The 26,212-nt window shown below is 37.0% G+C and overlaps 1 protein-coding gene across 1 annotated transcript in view; it reads left to right on the plus strand.

The window, feature by feature from the left end:
* HDAC9 (histone deacetylase 9) overlaps positions 1–26,212 on the plus strand; it is a 1,063,574-nt gene that overhangs the window by 887,653 nt on the left and 149,709 nt on the right. Inside the window, exon 23 of the mRNA XM_049893259.1 lies at positions 25,167–25,285. Within this exon, the coding sequence (XP_049749216.1) occupies positions 25,167–25,285 (119 nt within the window). The remainder of the gene's footprint in view (positions 1–25,166; positions 25,286–26,212) is intronic.

The following is a 26,212-nucleotide window of genomic DNA, read 5'->3' on the forward strand; positions in this document are numbered from 1 at the left end:
TAGCAAATTAGTGATATTTTACATTACTGTGTGTCTTTTGTTTCAGCTTAAATATGAGCATCTCAAACTTATTTTAGATCAGATATGATACATTAAAAACATGGATTTTTTTTTTAACTCTTAAAATTAGCAGCTAATTATAGTGTGAACATATAATTGGTTTTATGAGTAAATCCATTTGTGGAATTACAAAGCTTAAGACCTTATTTGTTATTCATGACTATGTATTTTGTTGAGGGAAAAAAGGGAAGGATTGATTTAGTTTACTTGTCTTTATGTCAACAAGGGGAGCGTTTCCATAAAGTGAGCGCCCCTCGTGATGAGAGAGCACCCTCTGAAATAAGACAATATGTGTAAAAATGCATTACTTTTGGTGGTTCAAGAAAAAAAAAAAGTGACTTTGGAAGTATACCCTATGGGTTTCATGGTATAACAATGCCATTTTATTTCTAAAAATAATGGTTCTAGGTGTACAGATGTTCTGAACTTTACTGATCACGTATTTATTCTAAAAACATCACAGCTATCAAAGCAATAAGTCAGCATACATCCTTAGTCGTTTGCCTACAACGCTCTTTAATTTTACTGCATATATACCAGCACTCAACCAACTCATAGGGTCGCTATGAGTCAGAATCTGCTGGACAACAATAGGTTTGGTCTGGTTTTGGACTCAACCAACATCTTTAGGAAGTCCATTTAGGCTGAAATATGTCAGTGAGGAAAAAGAAAAAAAAAAAGTGTAAGTAAAAACACACAAATAAGCAAACAAAAAGTATTATTTGCATCAAAGCATTCAGAAGTTATAAAATAACATTACGATATGTGGCCTTTATGAGATATTATAGGTTCAAACAAATGGTTTTCTTGAATATCACAAGAGTGCAGCTTTCCTTGGTTAAACTGACTCTTTTTACAATATGCTGAGTAGGGGGTGTGCTTGGAAAATCATAGTGTGGATCAACGGCGCTATGCTTCACGTCGTACTCCTTGTTCTGGGAGATGCAGATAAGTGATGACTATCTCTTCCCAAAATGAGAATTGAGGAAACATTTCTTCCCTGGAATAAACCTATAGAGCGCTTTCTTCCGTTGACTACCAGTAGGATTTTCCTGGGCCCAACAGTATAATGAAGCGCTGTTCTCCAAAAATCTCAAAAAACTCTGCAGCCATTACAATGTTTTATTTGTCTCCAGCCATCCTTATGAACTGGAAAAGGTAGTTACCAAGATCACACAGGAAATTAGTGGCAGGGCTAGAAGAAAAGCTTGTATATTCCTTCACTATTAATTCAAAATAGGAAACTGAGTGCATTCCTAAGACAAAGAGGGATGGATTTAGAAATATACTGAGACGTAGCCTATTCTTGTGGTTAGAGAACTTCAGCTTGCCCAGCGGTAGTGCCTCTTCTCTTACCAGATTCCCACCAGAAGCACCTGGGGAGCAGTATCTGCCTACCTTGTTTTTTTTTCTGGTGCTTTGCTTTCTTTTTCTTTTTTTTTTTTTGCTTTATTATTGTCTCTTACTAATTATCATCCTTTATTTGCCTTCCCATGAAACTGCATTTTTAATTTGCAAAGGGTGCATGTGAAAGGTTAAGATCTGGATTTATGTGATGTAATTTTTCTGAAGTGTTAGTTGGTATATTAGTTTATGTTACATCATCCAGTCAGCTTTTTAAAAATGCCATTGACATCAAATGCCTGTAATTAGGTCTATCTTTTAAAATATTTTTATGAAAGTGAAACATTTTCTGTTTTCTTTCTTTTGGGGAGACATCAGCTCCAAGTTGGCTTCCTGAATGCTTAGATTCATTAAACTTTCTTAACCTTTTTTAATACAGAGCCAGCCATGTAGCAATGTCTCCTTCCCTTCTGGCAGGCAGGTACCTGCCTGTGGGGAAGTATCATAGAAGATGAGGTTGATTGGCAACTTTTTCTCCCGAATGAACTCCCCTGACCTGGTTGCTGAGGAGTGCAGAAATGGCACGGCCCAGCTCTGGCTGCCTGATCGGTGTCTCAGTTTCATCTTTGGTGCTTTGAGACATCTTTCCTTGGTGAGCACGGATGCAAATAAAGCTGCCTTACAAATAACTGACCTGCTCTGTGCTCAGCTCTGAGCTAGTGGCTGTGGAGGAGGACGCAGGAGCCCATAGTGGGCCCTCTAGAGAAATTTACAGGCCTGATTGAGAGTGAAAAGAACTATGAGACAGAGAATGAAGGAAAAAAAAAAAAAAAAAAAAACATTAAGGACAGAGTAGAAGTACCCCGTAGTTTCCCAGGCTGTAAATCTTTACAGAAGCAGATTGCCACATCTTCCTCCGTTGGAGGGCTGATGGCTTTGAACCACTGACCTTTCGGCAGCAGTAGAGCACTTTACCACTGTGCCACAACAAAGCATGAAATATGGAGCATGCAGGGGGAGAACACAGGTAAGGGAAAGGGCTGCTGGCGGAAGATTTATAACAGCCCACCTTCTGCAGGCACTTGCAGGAGCCTGGGGATGATTAGTCAGGTAAGAATGAGTTCACACAGTACACACGTGCTGTCTTTCCTACTCAAGGGCAGACCGCAGTTTGTGGGCCTTAATCTTGTAAAATTAAGGGGATTCTCTTTAAGGGAAAGAATACAAAGGTAAAAATTCAAAAATAGGTGCAGGGTCTCAGAAGAAAACTATGACAGTGAAGGGCTCTGAAAATTAAGTAGCGTTATGATAAATACCGTTGGGTCGTCTATGGCTCATGCCTTGTGTTGCCATGAATTGGTATGAAGCATATTATACACCACACTTTGTAAGGAGCCTTTTGGTAAAGTTAACGGCTTCTGCTATGCCAGGACCGGAAGCAAAGAAGTTCTGCAGAGGTGGGGAGTTTCTGAGAGAAACTGCATTGACAGGAAATGGGCTTGACGTCAAAACTCAACCGGGATGCATTTTTCATCTTAGGGCACAAGCGGAGGAGATCAAAGTAAAGGATTTTTTTTCCTCTTTCCAGTGTATGTGAAGGTAGATTTGTTTTTTTCCTTTTATTTTTTTTTAAGACAAACAGAAAGGAGCCATCTAGGCAAGATAATGATGTCAATTGAAACAAAACAAAACAAATCAAAAGTAGAGGTGGGGAAAGCAACTCTGTTTAGATGGGGAGTGCACACTTTTCCATTGGTTTTGCTATGAAGAGTCTGCACCTGTATGTGAACATTTTCAAAATCTGGACTGAGGCAAATCCCCAAGCTGGCCTGGCTGCAACTTTCCTCCTAAGGGGTAGAGTTGCTTTAATGCGGTTCGCGTGTAGGGTGTTTCATCTTAACCGGAGTGATAGATGTTAATGAAATGAAACAGAGAAAATACCCTTGACATCCTAGTCTCCTTTAAAAAATATTAAATAAATATGTCTAGGACTTTTGTCTGATTATATTTATTAAAACAAATGGAAGACTTCAGTACATTCCAGAATAAATTTGTAGGTGACCCTGGGTAGTTAAGTCCATTGGGGGGGGAAAAATGAGCGTTAAGGTTTCTTACCAATCCTCAAAGTTCTAAACAGTCATTAAGACCAGTAACAGGAGATTCAGACACTGGGCATAAATTCTAAGGTAGTTTCTATTTTAATGTAGAATGCCCTTTTGTTTAGCTTCTGAAATTTGATTTTCAAATCGTGACTTATAAAATATATTAAGCGTCTTTATAAATCAAACTCTAGGCCATTTATTGCCTTAAGCATGAATCACGTTTTCTTTTAAGGGTATCTCTTTGAAAGTGTTGTGGTTGAGGTATTATGGTTTAGGTTCTAGTTTTTAATTGTCATTACCATCTTGCTAATAGAGAACTAGTCATTTTAATAGAAATTACAAGCAGCATAAAGATTTTTAGACACTTAGATTCCATTAGCTTGCATTCATTTATCTATCCCTACATGGCATCATTGTGCAATTAAATTCCACGGAAATTAAATTAGTTAAATGAATAGATTTTAAAAAAAACTTCTTAATTGGCATTTCCCCCATAAGTTGTAATTCATATGTCTGGTTATCTAAACTGTTGGTTGAATTGTAGTTTTTCCAGGTGATTATGACATTTAGAAAAACCATAATTTGCCAAGGGAAAAGTAATTTACTTGCTAGGAATATATTGACATAGTCTTAATTTTTTTAGTCTGAGTAAATAGTAATCAAGAGCCCTGGTAGTGCAGTGGTTAAGCACCCGGCTGCTAACTGAGAGCAAAGCCACCAGCTAGCCGCTTTGCGGGAGAAAGATGTAACAGTCTGCTTCCCTAAAGATTTACAACCTTGGAACCCTATGAGGCAGTTCTCTGTCTTATAGGAATGCTGTTAGCTGAAATCGACTCAATGGCATTGGGTTTGGTTTTTTGGTTAAATAGTGATCTATTTTTGGAAGACTTTTTAAAGTCAAGATTAAGAACCAAAACTGAATAAACTAAATCTTTTTGTCCATTGCTATTTCTATTCAGATCTGATATGTACCAGAAATTTGCCTAATGCAATCTAATTATGGGTATTAGTCAAGCATGTCAGGTGGCTGCTACCTGCTGATATGTAAGACCAGGAAATAAAATTAAAAAGAAATTTTTTCAATACGTTTCTGAGAAACGTTTAGCTCTATCTGCCTGTTAATATACCATTACACTGTCATGCATTAGCTACTGAAAAATTATATTTTTGTTTTTAATCTCTTGGATATAGATACAAGTGATATTCTCTATTCTCATGGGCTTCGTGGCAGTGATATTGATTCCAGTGATGTTGATGATAGTGATTTAATGAGTTCAGAGGCTGTCAATGTATCTTATAGCACAGAATATAAATCTGGGATACTTCAAGACCATTAAGAATTAGACAGGAAAGGGGAGCAAAAGAAGGGTCAGTAGGAGGGGAAGATAGTATAGAAATGACTAAGGGATATAAGAAGGAAGCAAAGGCAAGTGAGGGCAGAATAAAGGCTAGAGTATGGAGTGCTGAAACTGGAGAAAAATATAAAGTATTTATATAAAATAGAAAAAGCTTAATAAAAAAGCAAATAATGAACTCAGGGATAATTTTTTTTAAGGAGATAGAAATAAGGAGCCACTGAACAAAGGGGGGGAAAAAAAGCAAAAATAGGAAATGCCATTATTTTCAGTTACTGCTGTGATTTATAAATGTGGGATTTTATCACGGTCATTGATGTTATAGCTTTATGGTATATTTATTTTGTCAGTGTACTTATTAACCCCCAAGAAAGGCAACATTGTCAGCATCTGTACGGATTGGTCAGGCCTTGTGTTCTGATTATTAAATGTTTTGAATGTGCTCTTGTAACATAATGGGAAAAATAATGCATTTGGTTGTTAAGTGATTGGCTTCAGATTTCAGAGGCAGAAGGAATTAGGTAGAATCCTTTAATCCCACCCCTTTCTACTCTACAAAAGCAGAATCTGAAACCAGGGAAGTAAAAAGACCTGCCTCCATCACACAGCTAGTAAATGGCAGGGCATGGTTTCAAACCCAGATTGTCTGACTTCAAGCCTGACTTCTTATTTAAACTAGGTGACGTACAGCAAACTTTTCTAAATCTACATCCCAAAAGGTCTTTCTCGCCCTTGCATCATGTTACTGTAGAAGAACCCATACCCACTGCTGTCCAGTCGATTCCTACTCATAGCGAGTGACCCTACGAGAGAGTTTGAAAGTATGACTAATTAATTAGTAGTCACTATCATTTTTTTTTAATCTGTGAACCTCACATAAATGCACATTTTCTCTATTTAGAGGAAATAGCTGCAATTTTTTTTTTTTTTTTTAACCTGGCCTCATTCTTATTACTGCCAAAGATGACTGTGTTTTAAGTATTCACCATGAGCTCTCCTTTCCTGCTGGTCTTCTGCAGAAACTGTTCACAGATCTTCATTCCCATTGTGTTCAGAAATGGTGGCCATGCTGAACTTGAACACCCCTTTTCAGCTGCCTGTGGTTTCACCACTTCTTAATATGTTAGATTCAGTTAGACTGTGGTTGCTAGCCCCTTACTTTTTTGTTTGCCATTCAGTCCGTTAATGTTTCCCTTGCATTGGTCAGAAGGGACAGAGGGACGAGAAGAAGGGGAAGGGAGTCTTAGCCAAATCCAGGTCAAGCTGTCTAACCAAACGGTAGCTGCTGCTACTACTGACTCAGTCTCTGTTTCCCAGCCTCTGTGGTACCAAGAGACCATTGCAGTAATGGAAACATTACTACTTTTACTCCCGTCGTCTTCCTTGACTTCATGCAGAGAAACACGAGGGGCAAAATAATTGTAAGCATTGCAGCCTTTCACTCTAATGACCTTGACTCTGCACAGGGATAAATGTCTAATTATGAAGAATTCAGCACAGACCACATTAGCAGGCTGATGTTTGCTTTGCACACAGACTTAACATCTGTTGTATCTTTGGAGTTGGGCTGTTGGTTATAGGATCTGAATCCTGCTGTTCTCTTAAAATGCATGTGTTGAAAAGAAGGTGCTTTTGTAATATTTCATCCTGAGAGATACTGCGTCGTAGGTGGAGGCTTACAGCCCCAAGAAACTATGAATAACTGGTTAGATTTTGAATTTTTGATCCATTCCTCCCGAAACTAGAATGTATCTTGCTGTTTTGGTCCTTAAGAAATACAGATGGAGTTGACCATACACCCAACTACCCACAACTCATGGCTATTCCATAGAAATGGCCCCCAAAGGGCATCAATATAACTGATTTCAGAAACAATCTCTCTCTTTTTTTTTTATACATTGAATCTCCTTTGGAAATATCAAAGTGATGTAATCAATTGTCTTCTATTGATTTTTTTTATTATTAACTTTTATTGAGCTTCAAGTGAACGTTTACAAATCAAGTCAGTCTGTCACATATAAGTTAATATACATCTTACTCCTTACTCCCACTTGCTCTCCCCCTAATGAGTCAGCCCTTCCAGTCTCTCCTTTCGTGAAAACTTTGCCAGCCTCCAACTCACTCTATCCTCCCATCCTCCCTCCAGACGGGAGATGCCAACACAGTCTCAAGAGTCCACCTGATATAATTAGCTCACTCTTCATCAGCATCTCTCTCCCACCCACTGTCCAGTCCCTTTCATGTCTGATGAATTGTCTTCGGGGATGGTTCCCGTCCTGTGCCAACAGAAGGTTTGGGGACCATGACTGCCGGGATTCCTTTTATTGATGTTTTTATGGTTAATGTTTACTGTACTGGCAGATGTAATAGATTCAGGTGCAATCTATTTCTATTTGGGGCGCCAATTGTCTAGTTTGCCACAGTGTTAAAAAAAAAAAAGGTTGTCTAATTACCTAAGGAAACCCTGATGGCATAGTGGTTAAGGGCTACAGCTGCTAACCAGAAAGTCGTCAGTTGGAATCCACCAGGCACTCCTTGGAAACCCTATGGGGTAGTTCAGTTCTACACTATGAGTGAGAACTCAACGGCAATGGGTTTTAATTACCGAAACTGTTGAGCACTCTGGAACCAGACCACCTGGTTTCAACTGTCCTGTGGGGTTTTATTTTAAAATAAATAAAGAAATGCTGAAGTTTATCATGCATACCCTCATGGAGTCATGGCAAGGTGCACAGGTAAGACCTGTGCAAGAAATTCAGTTAGGACCAGAGAATCAGGACATATTAAGATTAGTCCAGTGGTTTAGAGTCTAAATCTTTAAACATCAGATGTTTCCAATTTCACATGACTTCAAGTAACTTGATAGCTTGTGGCTTGGGAGCATTACAGAGCGTACATAACAGCTCCTCTACTGTGTGTCCTTGAGCAAGTCACTTAACCCAACTCTGCCACAATTTTCCTCATCTGCAAAATAGGAAAAAGTAATAGGAAATAGTTCCCAGGATTCTGTGTGGAATTGATGAATCTGTTTAAGTAAAAACTTAGACTTGGACCTGACATATTTTAAATGCCATATGCTATTATTGTTACTCTTTTAAAGCAGACTTTTTAAAGTGGTAAGACCACTTTTTTTACTATATATACTCAGAGAAAAATTTAGATTCAGTCCAGATGGCAAGTACTCTACATTATTCAATCAACAAAACCAAACCAAACCCACTGCCGAGTCGATTCCAATTCATAGCGACCCTATAGGACAGAGTAGAACTGACCTATAGTTTCCAAGGAGAGCCTGACGATTGGAACTGCTGACCTCTTGGTTAGCAGCCGTAGCACTTAACCACTAATATCAATATATATTTAATGGTCTAACTGACAAAATGCTTCACCTCAATATGAGATTTGAAGGTTCCTTTTTTTCACAACACTAGTGAAGTACAAATTTTCTGCTGTCTTCTACAACTCCTCTGTATACTATGTATCTATGCACATGCTGACTTCAGACTTGTGGGATGTTTTGTTCCCAGGAAAGGTTCTAAAGGAATTTTATTTCCCCATGAAATAATATGCTAATTGACTTAAGGATTTAACCTTAATTACAAAAGTAATGCTTGTCCATTATAGAAACTATGGAAAATAAAAGTATAAAGAATAAAATTAAAAAAATATATATAGTCCCACAGTCTAGGTATAATCTTTAATCATTTTGTGTATTTTCTTTATCTTTCGCATGCATTTTAACACTTGCAGTTTTTTACTCAACATGAGCATTTCCTCATGTCATGAATTTTTTTAAAAACACAACCAACCTCAAATTATGAATATGAACCCTTTTATTATTTAGATTGAATTAAACCATAATTTCTAATAGCCGTATACTGTGTTTTAATCAAGCCCCTATTGATAAACATTTAGGCTGTTTCCAAATCCTCATTATTTTAAAATATTGAGCAGCCTTAAGTTCTTTTCATTTTAAATGTGGCTATTTCTTTAAGGATATAATTCTAGAAGTTGAATTTTCAGTCAACAGGTATAGTATTTTTTAAGTTTCTGGATATGAATTGCATAATTGATTTCCATGAAAATTTATAATCCCATCATTAACATATATGAACACCACATTGAATTCACCTTTACCAACACAGAGTATTAGCATTAAAAAAAACCTTTGCCAATTGATAAATGGAAAGTGGCATATGACTCTTTTATTAATTTGCTTTCCTCTAATTACTAATAAAATGAGGTGGATACCTTTCAAATATTTAATGACCATTTATGTTAATTCATTCTATGCCCATTTAAATAATAATTTTAGAAAACTTTTTGAATTTTTAAGAATACAGTTGAATACAAGAATCCTTAAAAATGGTTAACTTAAATTTTGGAAATGAGAACAATTTTATTTTCTCTTTACTTTTCTACTTTGTTCTAGTTCTAGTAGGACTGTGTGCTATAATGCCAGTTACCTAACTCAAACCCCTTCTCTGTAGGAATATCTCTTGAAAATTGCTCCTTGTTATCCATCCTACTTCACTGCTTTCATTGAGGCCTTTGTTATCTTCCCTGTGACCTTGCATTCTGGGCCATTCTCCACATTACTATCTTCCCACAAAGCACAGGGAGCTCGCTGTATTCCACCTTAATAATCTCTGCTGGATCACTATTGTCAAGCTATATAGCTTATGTACTCCTAGTAGGGAAAGTAAGACTTTTCACATTCTGGTCCTAGATCCTTCTACCACATATTTAGCCTTAGCATTTCTTCTCTATTTTTGATTCCTCCTATCCAGTTTCCAACTTTTAATCCCCATCCCTGTCCTGCTTCGACTCTTACATGCCATTTTTTCTACATGGCAAGATTTCAGTAATTCCATGACTTGCAGATGCTGTTCCCTTTGTCTGAAACTATTTTTGTCAGATAGCTTATTGCTTCTCTTCCCTTATGCTAGCATTTTTCAAACTGTGAGTTACAGCTCATTAAGAGGTTCTAAAATCCATTTAGTGGATCAAGAACATTTTTTAATGGAATGGACTATAATAGAAAGTACAAAGTACGAACTTTTGTTTAAGTTGTGTGCATGTATGTGTGTTGGTTTAGGAGGTGAAATGCTTTTTTTTTTTTTTTTTCGCTGTTTTTTGTGACTTGAAAAGTTTGAAAGCTACTGTTTAATCAGCCAATTTACCTCACATCCTGTCTGCAATGCACTCCTCTTTCCCCTAGGCACAACTAATAACTCTCTTTTCTGGGTCCATACAACTTTGCTATATTTTTAGAGCACTCAACACATTGAAGAGGGCAAAAATCTATATCTCTATTAAATAACTTAACCACTCTGAACTGGAAATTTGTTTACAGATCTGTTTCATGCATACCATGTCAGGCCCTTAAGTACAGGAACCTGTCATAATAATATGATATCAAGCACTTGGCACCATAGCATCAAGGCTTCATGTAGATACTCAGTGAATGCTGGGTGGGTAATGAACACGAGAACAACAACAAAAAACTATGAATGAAACAACTTTGTCAAAGTCAGTGCTTCAGCTACTTTATTTTACAAATGGGAATTGCTATATACAAATCAATGTAAGAGTATTTATCAAAGGTCTGATATTTGGAAAGGTTTTTAAAAAGAACTTTAATCTTTGTAATGTAAGGTTGTAGTACTGCTGTTCTGATGGCTATAGAGGATTTTATACATGGTGGTGAGATGAATGTGCATGCAAAAATATGATTAATTTTCAAACTTTTATCCATTGGAACCTCGGGTTCTACCAAGTGGTTAGCGGCTTGTTTGGCATGTCCCCAGATCACTGTAGCAGCATACATATGCCACTATAATATCCAATTTTTTTTTAAAGGAAAATAATTATTCAGATACCCAGCTATTTGTGTATACGGAGCCAGACATCTGGATATTTATAAAAATGCATGGTCAGTTTATCTTTTCACTTCTTATCTGGAAGTTTTCATATATACAGACATTTGTTCATACTAATCTAACTGACAATCCATAGTCTAGCTAACTAGCTGATGGTATAACATTTTTATCATCGCTAATAAAACAGTGTCAATTACTCTATCATGCCAACATGGAAAGTCCATGTTTATTGGTGGAATGACCATCATGGTTGGAATTGTGCTTGGAAATAAATTACTGTTGAATGAATATTCACAGTCATTTTCTCATTTTTACCATGTCCTGTAAAGTGGGGAGTAACATACCTGTTTCCTCCCTAACTCACTGACACATCAAAGACATTAGTAATTAGATATACATGGCATATCTTAAATCCCTCCTAGAAGCATAGCATTTAGAAATATTAATTTTTCACCCAATAATGCAGTTAAAAGGCAGTGAAATTGTCAGGTTTCAGAGAACATAGTCTTTTGATTCAGACAGATCAGGGTTTGAATCCCAGTTCAGTCAATAACTTGCTGAGTCAACTTGGCCGAGTTACTTAACCTCAATTAGTCTCAGTTTTATTATCTATAAAGTGGGTTATCAAAATATATAATTTTGGGTATGTTGTAGGCATTGCCGCATTGGAGGTAATATGTAAGTGCCTAACTCAATTCCTGGCATGTGGTACATTGTCAAAATGGCTGATAATTTTATGGTTATAGTTTGAAGAAAAGCATTCACTTGCCCACAATGTAAATGAACTGTTCCTTTAACTCTGAGATTAATTATACTTTCCTGTCACTTTTAGATGTGAATAAAATTCAGTCTCCTTTATTTTGGACTCATCCCCTGATTTAGGAGGTCCATCAACTTTGCACTTCAGAGCACCATTAGAGTCTACACGTTCTTTCTTCCTTCTGGGTCTCTTTCTGGCTATGCCTCAGGGAACTGGAGGGGTTCAAGTTACAAAATGAGCTTGCCTTTTGTCTTGTTGATCTCACATTGTTATGCAATTAAAGGGAAAAAAAAATCTTGATGATGCTGCCTCCCTCAGAAAGGCCACATCAAAAGTTAGAGTTCACCAAAAATAATACACACTTTTTCCTAAAACACAAACAGTTCCTTGAAAAGGATGTCATGCTGTAATTTGTTTTGTGAATTCTGTAAACCACAGAACATTTACTTACAGTCAAGTTTGACCTTTCTTTATTTTCCTTCTTTTTATGCATACAAAGCTCCATTTTCTCTTCTTTTGAGAAGAAATATAAAAGCTAACATTCTCTTTAAAGAATATATATATATATATATATATATATATATATATATATTCTAGATTAGATTTTATTGGAATACTGAGTTTTATTTTTAGCCAGGGTCTTTTGGCTTTATGCAATAATATTTTATGGAACGCAATCACTTGCGTAAAGACCAGAGAGGCCCATTGAAACTTTACAGAAAGAATATTCTGTGCTGCTCTTAGGATGATGGGAAATGCAATATGTGTACTAAGCTCCACATTGCACCCCATTGAAAGGAGAAATTCCTATGACTGATTTGATGGTAGTAAAACCTTTTTAAGGATTTTTTTGGATAAAGAAAGTAATAACAAGAAATGGGCATATAATTAAGTTTCCAAATTGCATGTGTCATAAGCGTCTTATTGTCCCTCTGGAGGGGAAATTTACTGTTGACTTAGTTAGGCATTTTTTCTACTACGTGCTCCATTTTTTAAAATCAGTCTCTCCAAATTCTCTAAACAATTCTCTGCTGTTTGAGTTATAAGAACTTTTTACTGGCATTTGTGTTTTATTTTCCATTCATTAAGGCACTGTTTTACAACCACCAGGTTACTATAGGAATGGAAGTAAATACAGATTTGGAAAGATACTTGTTGCAAGGTCTAGTTTTGCCTCTCTTGTGAATCATGTGGATGATGCTCTTTATTGAATATACCTTCTTGTTTGGTAATCCAGTTGGTCTTCACCTAAGGAAATGAAGTTGGAAAGTCTGTGGTCTGCTTTGTGTGAAATCTATTCCATAGTCTTTCTTCATTCTTTTCATGTCCTTTAAGAATACTTTGATCTAAAAAAAGATTAAAAAAAAAATAGAGAAATGAAAGAAAAAGGAAGGAAGGAAGGAAGGGAGAAATGGAGAAGGAGAAATATAAGTTAGATGTATAAAAAGTCTGCTTTGGAACTATTATAATTTCATAATGTGAAAGTGGTCTGTCAAGCCTCTCTGTAGGCACCCAAAGTAACCTTAAGGGAAACTGTATCTATTCAGGTAGCAACAGGCAATTTGCAGACTTTAAAGAAACAATCAGCGGTTCCAGTGCATTACTTTGGAGAAGATCCCTGTGCTCCCCTCTGTGGCTCAGCATTGTTTCCTTAGGGCTTGGTCTTTGTTAACTGGATTGGAGCAAAGTGAGGGATGGAGGGCTGTTCCTTTCCAGACTTAGCTTTTACAAATTTGGGAGAACCAATTTAGTAATGCTTATGAAACTAAAGACTTGAGACCATCTGTAAGTTACTGGAGCCACATTTGAAGTCATAATAAAATATTTCTTGAAAACCACTGTTGCAAAATTATTGCCACATTTTTGGCATATTAAAATACATTATATTTATATACTTTCATAAAATAATGACTGGAAAGGGACATGTATAAACATATATACATTTCATTCCATTTTTCTCAGTGAAAGAATGTTCATGTCAATAAAATTTTAATGTTAACTCTTAAATGATTCCTAGAAATTCCAAACTAAGCAAATTTCAGAATTTCCTAATTCTGTTTTGTTAATTTTTCTAGACCAAATTTCAGTATAGAGTTTGACAATAGAAGAAACCTGTTAATCCTATAGCTACTCTGTTTGCATATAGTCATTAGGTAAGGATCATTTTATTCATTTCAGTAGACTAACAATTTTATGATTTTAAGCAGATTGCTATGTGTGAGTTTGAGATTTTGTCTAGGGAGCCAGAATCACACCATATTCAGAGGAACACCAAATATAATAATTGAATACTCACTGACAGTGTCCCAAAGCCAAGAAGAGAAGCTGTTGAAAAAGATTTGTCTCCCAACTCTCAAGTCAGAGACACATTGAGCAATATCTCTTAGTAGAAAATATTACTGGCTACGTGACACATTTTAGGCAAGGAGAGGCCTTACTCCTTTTAAAGATTCATTCTTTTGAAAAACACAGTGCTCTAAATTAGTGTTGGCATTTTAATGTATTAAAATATACAAACTTACTAAATGTCATATTTAAACTCTGATCAAAATAATTGACTTTCTGGACTAAAAATACATATTACTAGTTTTACATATATATATACATTATGTATCTGTGTACATATATATTATATATAAACCTGTTGATGTTCAATCAGTCCCTACTCATAGCAGCCCTATAGGACAGAGTAGAGCTGCCGCATAGGATTTCCAAGGAGCGGCTGGTAGATTTGAACTGCTGACCTTTTGATTAGCAGCTGAACAATTAACCACTGCACAACCAGGGCTCTATTATAAAAAAATATATATATATACCTAGATATATATAAATATGTATGTAGTTGTCCAAAAAGTTTATCTTTTTAATTAGGGATATATGTATATGTAAATGGAATAATATAAAATAATAATATAATCAGATCTTAAACCTATTATTATGCTCACTTTTAAAATGTGCTATTTGTACATAAGTCCTTAGCTCACAGTTGATGTTGAGTCAGTTCCAACTCACGGTGACCTATGTGTGTCAGAGTGGAGCAGAACTCCATGTAGTTTTCAATGGATGATTTTTCAGACGTTAGACCGCCCGGGCTTTTTTAAGAGGCACTTCTGGGTCAACTCAAAGCTCCAACCTTTCAGTTAGCAGCCGAACACTTTATCTGTTTACACCACCCAGGGACTCCTTTAGTGCAGTCAGGCAATATAAACTTGCTAATGTCATGTTTAGAACTTCAGTCTCTTTAGAAGTGACAGTTCTGCTCTAGGAATAAGCTCATAAAAACTTTGTTCCTGGAATGACATAGTTTGCTTCAGACGCAACAATCTAGAGTCATCAGGGGAAAGATGACCTGAAAGGGTAAGGGCAAAACAGAGGGTACTGTAACATACAAGATTTTGACTAGACGTTGAACTTCAGGCAATAATTTTCCTTATCAAATGTAAAAGAAAGAGGGAGAACAAGAGTGGGAAATGTGCCCCTTTCATTTGGTAATTATGGAACATAAAAGAATCATAGAATGTGAGAGTTGCATGTGATTTTAGAGACCACATAAGTGAATTCCTCCCTTCCCCCTTTCGTCTTATAGTTGGGGAAATTGAGGCGACTTCCTAAGGTCACATAATTAAGGGTAGTATCAAGAACAAATTAGATGTCATAAGTCAAGTCCAGTGTTCTTTCCATTCTACTACTGTTCTTCACTGAAGTCATAGGATGTAATCCTGGGATGCATCCAGTGGGAAACGTTGCAGAATTTGACCACATTTTTGAAAGTTTTTGGAGAAGCTGCACTTAATTTCTTCTTCCCCGTCTCTTTTATTCAATGCCAGATGGTTAAAGAATAGCATCCTCTGCACTGGCAGATACCATACTAAAATGCTTAATTTTAGGAGAGGAAAATAGAGAAGAACAATATGGTAAAGAAATAGAAAGCACATCACATATTTGAGAAATAGCAAGGAGCAGTGTGAATATAGTCCTTGGGGAATGTGGCAAGAGATGGAGTCAGAGAGGTGATGGGCAGCACCATGCAGAGACTTGTGAGACATTTAAAAAACCTTTACTTTTAATGCCAGAGAAATAGGGTTAAATGGAGATCAACTTGTCTGCTTTGTTGAGAATCGAGTGTAGAGGGATAAAAGGAGATGTAGTTTTTTTTTTTTTTAGGGATCCTAGGTGAGAGATCATGGTGACCAGGGTGGTCACAGTGGAGGTGTTGACACACAGTAAGTTTCTGAATATATTTTGATAGTGGAAACAATAGAACTTCCTGATGGATTTGATATGGGCTTGTCTTAGTTATCTAGTGCTGCTGTGACAGTCTCTCACAGTTTAGGAGGCTAGAAGTACGAATTCAGGGTGCCAGCTCTGGAGGGAGTCTTTCTCTGTCAGCTCTGGGGAAAGATCCTTGTCATCATACTTCCCCTAATGTAGGAAATTCTCAGTGCAGGGACCCCAAATCCAAAGAACACCGTCTGCTCCTGATGCTTCTTTCTTGATGGCCTGAGGTCCCTCTCCACGCTGCTCAGTTCTCTCTTTTATATCTCAAAAGATATTGACTCAAAATACAACTTAATCCTGTAGATTTAGTCTTTCCTCAAGAACATAACTGCCTCTAATCCTGCCTCATTAACATCATAGAAGTTAGAATTTACAACACATAGGAAAATCACATCAGAGGAGACAAAGATGGGAAATCAAGGCAATAAAGACGAAGGGGTAGGGAAAGAGAAAAAGAGATGTGTGTGTGTGTGTATGTATGTGCGTGTGCGTGTGCGTGTGCGTGTGTGTGTTTTGGGGTATGTGAGAAGATGGAGGGTGAAAAATAAGGGAAGAAGAGCAGGACTTCCTAGGGTGGAGAACACCAATTATAACTGGTGAGAAGATGTGCGGGCACTTAGCCTCTTCCGCAGAAGTGTGCATGATGGCCCTTGTTGTGTGCTTCTCACAAGGACCCCCCTGGTCGAATGGTGAGTGAGGTGCTGGAGAAGGTCCTGAAGTGCCAGCAGCCACAACAACTGCCTGGAACCTGCTTTAGCAGCCACTCTCTGATGTGCTGCCTTCCATACTTGTCCAAGCATGAACTGTCATGAAGAGTTTTCCCTGGGCACACCTTCCCTTGCACTCAATGCACAAACATAGGCAGATGAATGAAAGAATGCTCAGGTTGAAACGTGCACTTTTATTTTTGTAAGAAAAACCTGAAAGAAAAGAGGTCCTTGTACCATTTGAAAGTGTATAATTTTATAATCTGATCCTTTTTAGCGCTGACCTACAATTAAACAATAAAGGAAAATGTAGGCTTGGATTTTCACCTATAATTCGTATTCACATGATTATAATATGCCATTATAAATTATACAGGGGATCAAAATCTGCTCTCTCAGAGGTCAAAAAGACTCATAATTCTAAAGGACACTAAAATACTCACCCTGATTGATAGAGATAGGTATTACATAAATCAGATCATGTCACAGCCCTACTCAAAAACTTCCGGTTTCCCTTCTTGTTCAGAATGAAATCCAAAGTCCTTGCAGTGATCTACAAGGCCTTACAGAAACTGGCTCTATGCCTCCTTTCTGATTCCATTTCCAGCCACCTTCCCTCTCGTTCATTTTGCAGCAGGCATAATGACAGCTTTGTGATGTCTTCAGTACACCAAAGGCCCTCCTACTTCAGGACTCTTCGCACTTGCTGTTCCCTCAGCTGAGTGCTCTTCCTCAAAATTCCACTTGATCTACCTCCTCACTTTGTATAGTTCTCTGTTCCATTGTCACCACCTCAGAGTGGCCTTCTCTGCCCACCTATATCTATATCTGCACCGCCTATGATTTTCTATCTACTTACTCTATTTTATCTTTCACCTTAGTCTTTGCTCCATGCTTGCTGGTTTTTGTTTTAAATATATACTGCCTTTCTCTCCTATTAGAACGTAAACTCCATGAAGGCAAGACTTTGCTTCTCATGAAGGGCTTTGTTTGCTGCTAATCCCTCACTGTACCAGTATTTGGCATATAGCAGGTGCTTGAAGAAGTTTGTTGAGTGAAAAAAGTGAATGAATTGACTTTTTGATGCATTGACATGATAGTCCACCTTCGAGTTCTTACAACACTCCACCACCTTGGCTTCTTCAACATTGACACTTTACTGACTGTTCTAGTCATTTAAGGTTTGGGATTGGCATGCGTTCATAGCCTCTTCTGCAAATGCTACCTGATATGTACCGTATGCTGCGGTCATATCAAACTAATTGCCACAATCCTCCATACCCTTTCAAATTCCTATGCCTTCGCTCTTGCTAATCTACTTGTCTGCAATGTGTTCTTTACTTGCTGTACTTGGCAGCCTCCTATATTAATGCACAAACTCACTTTTCAAGTCCCTTACTCTGGTGGATTTTCTTCATACTGCCTTCCTCCATGGTGGCTGCTAACTCCTGTCTCTGTCTTGGTACACCGTTTGTACCATGTCATACTGCAAAGACGTTTGTTTCCCATCTGCCTTTCCTTGGAATCTATGAACTCATTTAGGGCAGATCTACAGTTTAATTGCCTTTTTTTGAATACTCGCACCATCCTATTGCCTCCCACATACTAGAGACTCAAGAAATGACTGCTGAATGAATAAAAAAAAAAATTGTCAAATAACAATATGGGTTAAAATGCTTTGGACACTTTAAAATTTGAGTTGAAAGCTGAAGAGCTGAGCCTTTTGTCTTCCTTTGAGCAGAGCAGTGCTCCTCTGGTGCTCCTTCCCTGCAGCTGAGCGTGTCAAATGAGTGGGTAGCATTGTAGACTGTTCACTCAGCACATGCCGGGTGAGTCACGGGACATCATTAGTGTGGTTCAGCTTAAGCACAGCACATGGCTCAATGTCAGTGTAACCAATTGTTGGCCCAGCAATTGGAGATGAACTCGTTCCAGAGGTCTGATTCTAACTGAGGAGGTTCTGAATCAGACTCAAGTGTCACAGAAAGAAATTCAGAATAGAATGCCTTTGTCCCCATACTGTGTAGGAGCACCCTAGTATCTGGTCCCATAATCTGTTGTTGTGTGCCGTTCAGTTAATCCCAACTCCTTGCAACCTTATATGACAGTGTAGAACTGCCCCATAGGGTTTCCTTGGCTATAATCTTTATGGGAACAGATCACCAGGTCTTTTCTTCCACAGAGCAACTGGTGAGTTCGAACCGTCAACCTTTTAGTTAGGAGCCGGGCCCTTAACTCTTGCACCACCGGGGATCCTTGGTCACATAATACATGCCTCTATTTATTTTTATGGGCTCAATGCACTCTCTCTAGGATAAATTTCACTGGGGAGAGAACATGCAAAGAAGGGAGAGATAGTTGCTTCTTCAAGAAGAGCATAGAAGATCTTCAGTGGTCAAGTGAAGATGAGAAAGCATATGTTGTTTATTGGTAGGTGCCGTCGAGTCAGTTCCGACTCATAGTGATCCTGTGCACAACAGAACGAAACACTGTCCGGTCCTGTGCCATCCTTACAATTGTTATTATGCTTGAGCCCATTGTTGCAGCCAGTGTGTCAATCCACCTCGTTGAGGGTCTTCCTCTTTTCCGTTTACCCTGTACTTTGACAAGCATGATATCCTTCTCTAGAGACTGATCCCTCCTGACAACATGTCCAAGATATGTAAGACGCAGTCTCGCCGTCCTTGCCTCTAAGCAGCATTCTGGCTGTACTTCTTCCAAGACAGATTTGTTCATTCTTTTGGCAGTCCATGGTATATTCAATATTCTTCGCCAACACCACAATTCAAAAGCGTCAGTTCTTCTTTGGTCTTCCTTATTCATTGTCCAGAAATCACATGCATATGATGCGATTGAAAATACCATGGCTCGGGTCAGGTGCACCTTAGTATTCAAGGTGACATCTTTGCTCTTCAACAGTTTAAAGAGGTCCTTTGCAGCAGATTTACCCAATGCAATGCATCTTTTGATTTCTTGACTGCTGCTTCCATGGCTGTTGGTTGTGGATCCAAGTAAAATGAAATCCTTGACAACTTCAATCTTTTCTCCATTTATCATTTATCATGCTCATTGGTCCAGTTGTGAGGATTTTTATTTTCTTATGTTGAGGCGCATATATGCTATTATTATTGCATCTATTATTTCTTTGAGGAGCTCTGGTCGTACAATGGTTAAGTGCTCAGCTTCTAACCTAAAGGTTGGCAGTTCAAACTCACCCAGCCTCTTTTGGAGAAGAAATACCTGGCAATCTGCTTCTGTAAAGATTATGGCAAGAAAACACAATGGGGCAGTTCTGTTCTGTCACATGGGTCTCTCTGAGCCAGAATAGACTTGACAGTACCCAATAATTATTTGTTTTCTCCCAAAGTAACGCATGTAAAAATCATGCCTCTTGTTCGTGGACTCCAGCCATCTCTCTCTTACTCTCTCCTACTTCCTGGGTCCTGTGCCTTTCAATTCTTTTGGCTTACTTTGTCTTATAGAAGTAACAACACATTATTCAGAAAGTGTTCATTAGCATTAAATTTCTGAACCATTTGTGTGTCTTAAAATATCTTTATTTCAGTCATACAATTGATTATTTGTTTGGCTGGAGGTAGAATTAAAAGTTAATTATTTTCCCTCTAAACTTAAGGACATTCAGTGTTGCTGATTGATGCCAATCTCATTTTGTTTCTTCTGAGATGTCTTTTTTTTTTTTTTTCTCTCTCTTTCAAGGATCTCTGGGGATTTGAAGTTTCATGAAATTATGTCTGCTTGCATTTTTTTTTATACATTATGCTTTGCACTCGGTTGGACTTGTCACATCTGTAGACTTGAATCATTCTTCAGTTCCTAAAAATTATCTTCCTTTGTTAGTTAATAATTTTCTACTCTCTTTTTCTTAGCTCTCTCTGTGACTCCTGTTATTCAAATATAGGACTTTTGCATTGATCTTTTGTTTCATATTTCCCCACTTATTTTATATTTTATCTATTTGCTTCCATTTTTAAGAAATTTCTTAAACTGTATTTTTTCAAACCTTGCATTTTTTTTTTTATAATTATGCAGTCACAGCTTTTGTCGCTGTTTTCCTAGTTCATTGATTATTCTTTTTGTCATAACAACATGCCTTTGTTTTAAAGATAAAATATTTTCTTGAAGTTCTTTGAGATTGTTATTTCTGTTCCCTGGACTTGTTATTTCCTCCAGGGTCATTTATTTTTATGTTTATTTTGATCTTTTATTTTTCACATTTTAGGTCTCATGTGCTAGGAAAATTTCTGTTTTTCTCCTCATATTTAAGAAACTAGTAACTGTGTGAGTTTTCCCTGTGTAAATAGATCAATTGGGAGCCCTAGGAGTTACACAGACACAATTATAGGCATGTCTACTTTAACTGGAAAAAAATCCATCAGCTGATGCATTTTTTTTTTATTTTTCATTTTTTCTTACTTTTTTGGGTAAATTCAAATATATAGGATGAGTCCTGCAAGATGGAACATTTTGAAAATCTGTAAGAAATTATAAAATCCATGTTTGTGAGTTCTAGAATGATCTGCATAAGAAAGTGCTATTTGCTTCAGTCAGAAACCAGTAGATGTTGTATATCCTGAGCTACAAGGCATAGGAAGATAACATTTCCCCTGCAAGTAGGTAAGATATATTTATTAACAAAATAGTTGTATGCGAATGAAAATATACTGCATTCCATGCTAATTTTCAAGTAATAGACCAAATTTCTTCTAGTCTATTCTAGAGTTAGATGGAAATTTATAAAAATATTTTGATGGGGGAATGGTTTTTGTACCTTTCTGTTTCTTAATTTACTGTCTCATTTTAATGGAGTATAACATCCAGATGGAAACCCTGGGGGCGTAGTGGTCAAGTGCTACGGCTGCTAACCAAAGGGTCGGCAGTTCGAATCCTCCAGGCACTCCTTGGAAACTCAATGGGGCAGTTCTACTCCATCCTATAGGGTTGCTATGAGTCGGAATCCACTCGAGGGCACCGGGTATTTTTTTTTTTTTTTTAACATCCAATAGCTTCCTTCAAAAATTACTTAGAGCAGATGCTACTTTTAAAAAATATTTTGAATATCTAAGTCTCCATAGCTCTACTCTCACATTGATTGTCAGTTTGGATGGACCTGGAATTCTTAATTAAAAAAAAAAATCCTTAAAATTTTCCTCAAATGTGTCCTAAATGTAGCCTCTAAATCTCTGATCTGTTCTTGGCAATTTTCCATGTCTGTTTTATGTTCTACTTTCTGAGAGAAGTCATCAACTTTGTCTTCAAAACTGCTCATCAAATGTTTTATTTAATATTTTTTGTTTCCTTTGATTGTACCCTCTGATTTTATTAAAAAAAATTTTTTTTTATTTTTTTTTAGTTGTGCTATTTTACTTCTTTAAGAATAATTCAACGTTTTGAAATTCTGGTTTCTTTTCCTTATTTTATCTGTGTTTTTAAGCTCACTTTCCTTTATTTCCATGTCAGTTTTGTTCTGTCTTTTATGTAAGAGCCTGTCTGCAAACAAATAGGGGCCATCCACTCGTATTTCAGAGAGGGACACAGAAAAGATAAGTGGGAGCTATGTGTGCCTCAGCTGAGCTTTTTGACTGGAGAATTCACCAGTCAAAAGGAAGATTGGAAGAAGACCTGCCTGTTTTTTCTGTTTTCTTGTCGCCCAGTTAGTTTCTCCAGAAAGAGAAGAAGAATCAGCTTGCTTTTCATGAAGTTCTCTCTGTAGACATTTATGTTTAGCTTTCCCCTCTGTAGATCATCTGTATGCTTTCATATTCTAAAATTATGTTAACAACCTTTTGTCGCCTGTTTCTCCTCTCCAATCTCTTTGTCCTTCAAAAAACAAATATATGTATGTATATATATATGTGTATGTATTTAGTGTCCATCTATAGAGAGGTGCCTTTATGGAAAAGGTAATCAATCTGTACCTTGAAGGATTAGTAAAGATTAACCAAAAGCCAAACCCATTGCCATCGAGTCCAACTCATAAAAAAAAAAACTTAAAAGGCAGAGTAGGACTGCCCATAAGGTTTATAAGGAACGGCTGGTGGATTCAAACTGCTGACCTTTTGGTTAGCAGTCAGATGCTTTAAATACTGTGCCACCAGGGCTACAAGTAAAGATGGGACAAGTGTAATTGACTGGGGAGTAAAGGTGTGGAGGGAAGAAGCCTTTCCAGATAGAGGAGAAAGAAACAAAAAAAGAAACTAGTTTGTGGGGGAGTCGATTCCGACTCTTAGAGACACTTTAGGCTTTCCAAGCAGTGGCTGGTGAATTTGAACGGCCAACCCTCTTAACCACCACACCACCAGGGAATAGAGGGAAAGCAGATGGAAAATTGATTTTTATGATACATATGATAGGATGGGGAACCTTGTATAACTGTCTACCTACCCATTTTCATAACAGTGTTGTTTGTTCTCTAAGGTGTTCATAGGATTAATCTAATTAAATAGGTAAGATAAAACAGACTTATTTGTTTGCGGGGACTTATTTCAATATATTATATTTCAGCAACATACATCACATGGTTATTTCACTCAGAAGAAAAATAGTGAATTGATTATATGTGACACTTTTATGAAAATTAAAATGTAAGAATTGGTAATATTGGGAAGGGAAAGAATTGAAGATTTTTCACCTGATAATGCAGGATATATATTGAAAAAAAAAAGATTAAATTGTACATGTTGTTGTTGTGTGCTGTTGAGTTGATTCCAACTCTTAGCAACAATATAAAATAGAGTAGAGCTGCCTTGCGGGTTTTCCAAGGCTGTAATCTTTTTGGAAGCAGACTGGCACATCTTTTGTCCATGGAGCAGCTGATGGGTTTAAATCGCCAACCTTTCAGTTAGCAGCCGAGTGCATAACTCCTGCTCTGCCAGGGCTCCTTAGTAAACAAAATTAGGTTATTTAGTTTCACTGATGGTGACATTTCAGATTTGTCTTTCCAATTATTGGAAGGACTAATATAGAAGACATTTACATATGCATTTATGAGCTTGAAGGATTGAATTTTGATGACAGTAATGGAGTTATTAGAAATAATATTTCATACAGTCTTATATCTAGGTAGGCTTCAAATAAATATTAAAGTATTATGGTACAAATTTTATTTAATATCTGATATTTCATAGGCATCAACGGATATTAAAACTATAACAAAATAATAGCAAAAACAACTTACTTAAACCTCTTATCTCAGTCTCTGCATGTAAATTAATAATGATGAGAAATAGCAGTGAGATCATTTTCCTCTTTGATTTCGGTTTATAACTTTGACAACTTGTTTAGGACATGCAATTACAAGTTTTATCATAAAATTAATAGGCAATCATTGTAGAAAATCTGGGAAATACAAAAAGAATTTCAAATTAAAAGAACTCAATTATCTCACTAGGAAGGATTGGGTTTGTAGTGACGGAAAATTTGGCATTGGATATTAGTGATGGGTGCACAGCATGATTGATGTAATTGATGATACTGAATTGTACATGTGAAAAATGTTGAACGGGCAAATTTGTGTTATCTATATTTCCAAACCAAAATAAACACCCAAACCCATTGCGGACTCACAGCGACCCTATAGGACAGAGAAGAACTGCCCCATAGGATTTCCAGGGAGAGGCTGGTGGATTCAAACTGCCTACCTTTTGTTAGCAGCCACTGCGCCACTAGGGCTTCTATCTATATTTCTACAACAATAAAAAAAGAATGAAATAAATATGTATTAAAAAAGGATAACGATTTTAATACTTGGTTTAGTTATTTCTCACAGAAGCACACACAATGGAGATATAGTTTTAATTTCAATACAGTATGAGATTTCCTCATTTCATTAAATAGTCTTTAACAATTGAATCAATGATGGCATACTGGTCTTAAAGCCTCCAATAAAAAAAAAAAAATCATTTTATAAAGCCCAGTACCATTCATTAGTTTATTCTGTTTTTAAACCAGTGCTGAGGAGAAAGGGGTTAAGGAGCCCTGAGACAATAGAGGTAAGTGCTGAAGTGTCTGAGTGGGCCAGCAGGGGTTTCTGTCAAGGGATGAGGCTGCCACATTCCTACTGTGTCTGACCTTAGACTCACTTAACATTATAATCTGGATTCTATTAAGGGAATTTCGTGTTTTTCCTTTGCAAGACTCACCCCCTACCACGACAAATATTTAAATTTTTTTTTTTTTTTAAAGTCGGGAAAGCAAACTTTTTCCCAAAAGAAATTTATAGTTCAAATTTACACCAAGTTCTCACTAACTGGAGCAAGCCAGGTTTTCACTAAAACTTCGGCTTTCCTCTGTAAAACATTAGTCACTCCCTTGGAAGAAGCAGTTTTTTTTTTATATACCATGGGATAAAATAACCACAGATGTGCAGTAATAGGATGGACTTTAGAATGTACCTGCAAAGCATTTTTTTTTTTCAGTTAGAGAAAAAAAAAAATGAAATAAAAAAAAAAAGACTGAATTAGAATGCTTACAAAGAAAAAAAACTGATTTAGCATTAAGGAAATGATTAGTTTTTGATCCATTGAAATAGTGTTTTCTTTTCCTTTTTTTTTGCTTTATACTTCGGAAGTTCTTGAGGTTGTGCCAGTCATTTGCACTGAATGATTTTGAAAAGTATTCACTGTTCCCATGTGTAATTGGTGGCTTTTCTTATTGTGCAGAACTGTAGTGACGCCTGTGGCCAAAGAGTTTGATCCTGACATGGTCCTAGTTTCTGCTGGATTTGATGCATTAGAAGGCCACGCCCCTCCTCTGGGGGGTTACAAAGTGACAGCAAAATGTAAGTATGTCATTTTGGACTTTATGAAATGCTGTGATACCAAAACATCTTTTAAGTCTTTAAGACAGAAAACATTTTTTATGCCTGCGTCTAGTACACTTTGGTGAGACATTTGAAAATGTTTCAGACAGTGTTTATTGTTCAGTCAGATTCTTCTGTCTGAAGCCATTGGCCTTTAAAAAAATGAAGTTAATTTTTTTTCCCTTGGTGGACTTGACATGACATTACAGAAACTTTATGCTTTTCAGAAGTTCCATTTTGCCATTTAAAGGCAGAAATGATAGGGCGTTTGTTTAAAATATGCTGAATGACTTGAGACATAATGAATCTGGAAAAGCTACTGGCTTTTTTGCAAAGACAATAGAAGTCACTGTTTCATTTCATTGTGCATGGTTAAATAAACCCAGTTGCATCAAGTCGATTCCAACTCATGGCGACCCCATGTAGGTCATAGTAGCACAGTGCTTCATAGGGCTTTCAATGAGTTTTTGGAAGTAGATCGCCAGGCCTTTCTTCCGAGGCTCCTGTAGATGGACTTGAACCTCCAACCTTTCAGTTAGCATTGGAGCATGTTAACTGTACCACCCAGGAACCTGTTCTAATAATGTTCCTCCAGGTTTGAATACAAAAGCATACTTCCTCCTTGCTCAGAGGCTCTGTGTATGCCTACAAGCAGCCTTCGAGATCAGCACTGGTTTTCTGTTGTGTTGCAAGGATTAACTTTTTTGGCTGGGTTCCTTAGCAATTAGACACCAACTGAAGAAATGAATTTTGTGTAACACTACTTGTGAATAATATAACCTAATGGAATCTGGCTAGAAAGAGGATTTAAAATGATTTCCTTGCTTTGTGAGTGTGCAAATGAGGTGTATGTGTAGTCTGCACATACACTGCAAATCTAGATATCCATAAAAAGTTAAAAAAAAA

Source organism: Elephas maximus, chromosome 8 (genome assembly GCF_024166365.1).
Source record: "Elephas maximus indicus isolate mEleMax1 chromosome 8, mEleMax1 primary haplotype, whole genome shotgun sequence".
Lineage (NCBI taxonomy): Eukaryota > Metazoa > Chordata > Mammalia > Proboscidea > Elephantidae > Elephas > Elephas maximus.